Genomic DNA, 3,151 nt, shown 5'->3' with positions numbered 1-3,151 from the left:
CAAGGCACTGAACACAAATGTATTCATGATACTAATATCCCCAAACAAAGTGACCACTAGAGAAAAAAGTAAGAGAAAAAAGAATTAAAAAAAAAGGGGGGGGGGTACTATTTATATGGGGAGAAAACTCCAATAGAACAATCATTAATCCTCCAAAATGCAAACAACAAACACTGAGAGATGAATGCAATTTACAGGAAACAATTAATAACAAACAAGGAGAAGGAAAACAGAAGCAAAATCCAACCAAAACCAAAACCAAAAAAGTGTAACAATCTCACCAATAAATACAACAATAATCAATCTAGTCAACTATCAAGCAAACAACAATAAGATAGAGAGAAAATAAGATAAAGCAAAACAAAGTAAAAACAAAACAAAACACCTAGAACAAAAAAACCAAGACAAAACAAAAAACCAAAAAAAAAAAAACCCCTCAAAAAACGCAATAACAACAAAAACCAGAAAATTAAAATAAAAGGGGGGGGGGCAGAGAGAAAAACAAATTGGATAGTGAATAAAGAGGAGAGAGAGGCATATATGGATTTAAAGCAGAGGATCAGGAATTAGATATATAAATACAATGAATTTTTAACAGGAAGTCAAAAGAAGGAATAGGGAAAATCTAAAGCAAGAATAGGCTAAGAAAAACAGGACAACAAAAGGGGAAAAGTGTGGAAGAAAGTGTTGGCATAAAAGTAAAGTTGAGATAGAGTAAAACGATGCTAAAGGAAAAATTAAAATAAAATGTAGAACACTATCCTATCTAATAAAAGAGTGATATGCAAATTGACCATCACTCCAACACACAAGATGGCTACCCCCATGTGGTCAAAGATGTAGACACAAGATGGTTGCCACAAGATGGCCAGCAAGAGAGGGCAATTGGGAGGGATCAGGCCTGCAAGGGAGGGCAGTTGTGGGCAATCAGGCCAGCAGGGGAGGGCAATTAGGGGTGACCAGGCTGGTGGAGAAGGGAATTCGGGGGCAACTGGGCTTGCAGGGAAGGGCAGTTGGAGGGGACCCAGGCCTGCAGGGGAGAGCAGTTGGGAGAGACCAGTTCTGCAGGGAAGGGCAGTTAAGGGAGACAAGGCCTGCAGGGGAGGGCTGTTATGGGCAAACAGGTTGGCAGGGCGCAGTTAGGCATCAATATGACTGGCAGGGGCATAGTTGGGGGTGATCAGGCTGGCAGGCAGAAGTGGTTAGTGGCAATCAGGAAGGCAGGCAGGTAAGCAGTTGGGAGCCAGCAGTCCTGGATTGTGAGAGGGATGTCTGATTGACCATTTAGGCCCGATCTTACTGGGATCAGCCTAACTGGGCAGTTGGACATCCCTCAAAGTGGTCCAATATTGGAGAGGGTGCAGGCTGGGCTGAGGGACACACCCTCCTGTGCACGAATTTCATGCACCATGCTCCTAGTCCCAAAATAAAATAAAATAAAATAAAATAAAATAAAATAAAGAAAATAAAATAACACTTAAAAAAGGTAAATTAGTAGTGGTAGTAATACTGATTAAAAATAAAAGTATAATAATTATAAAGGTATAATAGGCGCGGCTGGTGAGGAGGCGAGGGGGCAGGGAAGGGGCCTGTGCGGCCTCTTTGCCTCTTTGTGCTGCGGGACAGTGTGCAGGCCGCCGGCACCATGAAGATTTGGACGTTGGAGCATGTATTTGACCACCCTTGGGAAACTGTTACAACAGCCGCAATGCAAAAATATCCAAACCCTATGAAATCAAGTGTGGTTGGAGTCGATGTATTGGAAAGATATGTAGATCCTTCTGGAAAGTTGCACAGCCATAGACTGCTCAGCACAGAGTGGGGACTGCCTTCTCTGATTGGTGCGGCAAGAACCAAAACATATGTGCAAGAACATTCTGTAGTTGATCCTGTAGAGAAAACAATGGAACTTAAGTCCACTAATATTTCATTTACAAATATGGTTTCAGTAGATGAGAGACTTATATATAAACCACATCCTCAGGACCCAGAAAGAACTGTTTTGACTCAAGAGGCCATCATCACGGTCAAAGGAGTCAGTCTCAGTAGTTACCTGGAAGGGCTGATGGTGAGAACGATATCTTTAAATGCTAGTAAAGGTCGAGAAGCAATGGAATGGGTAATACATAAATTAAATGCTGAGATTGAAGAATTGACGGCTTCAGCAAAAGGAAGCATAGGACGCCAATGACAGCAGCAGCATTTGTAGAGAAATGATGAAAATTGCTATACAGCACCCGGTCCCCTAGATCTCTACTAACTGGCATTATATTTATTGTTATTTAAAAAATACATAAAAAAACTATATTTTAGTTAAACATTTTTTAATAAGCCAAAGAAAGGGTATGTGACTTGATCAAAACAAGGAGGCACAATGTTTCTAAACAAAAGGGAGCATCTGAAATTATTAGTGTTATTTGAAGTGACTCTGGTTTTGATGATTCCATAGTTATGTGAGAATTTAACAAATTTTGAAAGGTACTTAGAAATTGGTGTTAGCATAGTTAGTCTCCTTCAGGTTGAATTTTAAAGCTTTTCATGCATTGGAACTCTACCTGGCTTTGGACCAACCCCAGGACAAAGCAGAGCCATCTCTGAATAGACACAATTGCTCTGCTGTAGGAAACTTCAAGAGGGATCTTACTTTCAAAGGAGAAATTGTATAGTTTTAAAAGATATAAATTTGTATAAAATATCGTGCTCTGCTTGCTATAAGCCACCATTACCCATTGTTTTAATTTGGTACTTAAATGACATTTTTGGAGTTAAAATTATCACTAAAGTAATTGCATCTTTATTCTGTGAAAGAATACTGTATTGACTTGCCAAAGTTTTGTAACTTAGTGAAGATAATTACCTTCTGTGGATTTGTACTTTATGACCTAAAGTATTGTGGGCTGGTTATGTTAACTGAAAAAATAAAGTCATTATTGAAATTTTTCAGCACTCTAAGCTTAAACAGAAGAGAACTGTTCAACTCCTTCAGGATTTCACATTTGCCTAACTTGTAAAATTGCCATGTGTCAGAATCATGGTTCTATAATTGCGAAGACATGATCTGCCAGGTTATTTGGATAAAATTACTTCTTTTAAGTAATTGTGATCACAGAATATCTTTTTACATGAGGAGCTGTACATCATTTGAAATTGC

At 39.1% G+C, this 3,151-nt stretch overlaps 1 protein-coding gene across 1 annotated transcript; it reads left to right on the top strand.

Annotated features, from left to right (window-relative positions):
* Positions 1-1,570: 1,570 nt before the first annotated feature.
* On the top strand, positions 1,571-2,936 carry LOC118724031 (PRELI domain containing protein 3B-like). The gene has a single exon (XM_036446891.2). It carries the CDS (start codon positions 1,646-1,648, stop codon positions 2,189-2,191), a length of 546 nt encoding a protein of 181 aa, XP_036302784.1. The 5' UTR covers positions 1,571-1,645; the 3' UTR covers positions 2,192-2,936.
* The last annotated feature ends 215 nt before the right edge of the window (positions 2,937-3,151 follow it).

Source organism: Pipistrellus kuhlii, unplaced genomic scaffold (genome assembly GCF_014108245.1).
Source record: "Pipistrellus kuhlii isolate mPipKuh1 unplaced genomic scaffold, mPipKuh1.p scaffold_m20_p_2, whole genome shotgun sequence".
Lineage (NCBI taxonomy): Eukaryota > Metazoa > Chordata > Mammalia > Chiroptera > Vespertilionidae > Pipistrellus > Pipistrellus kuhlii.
Note: the sequence above shows the minus strand (reverse complement) of the source record. Positions and strands in the feature narration are given on the sequence as shown.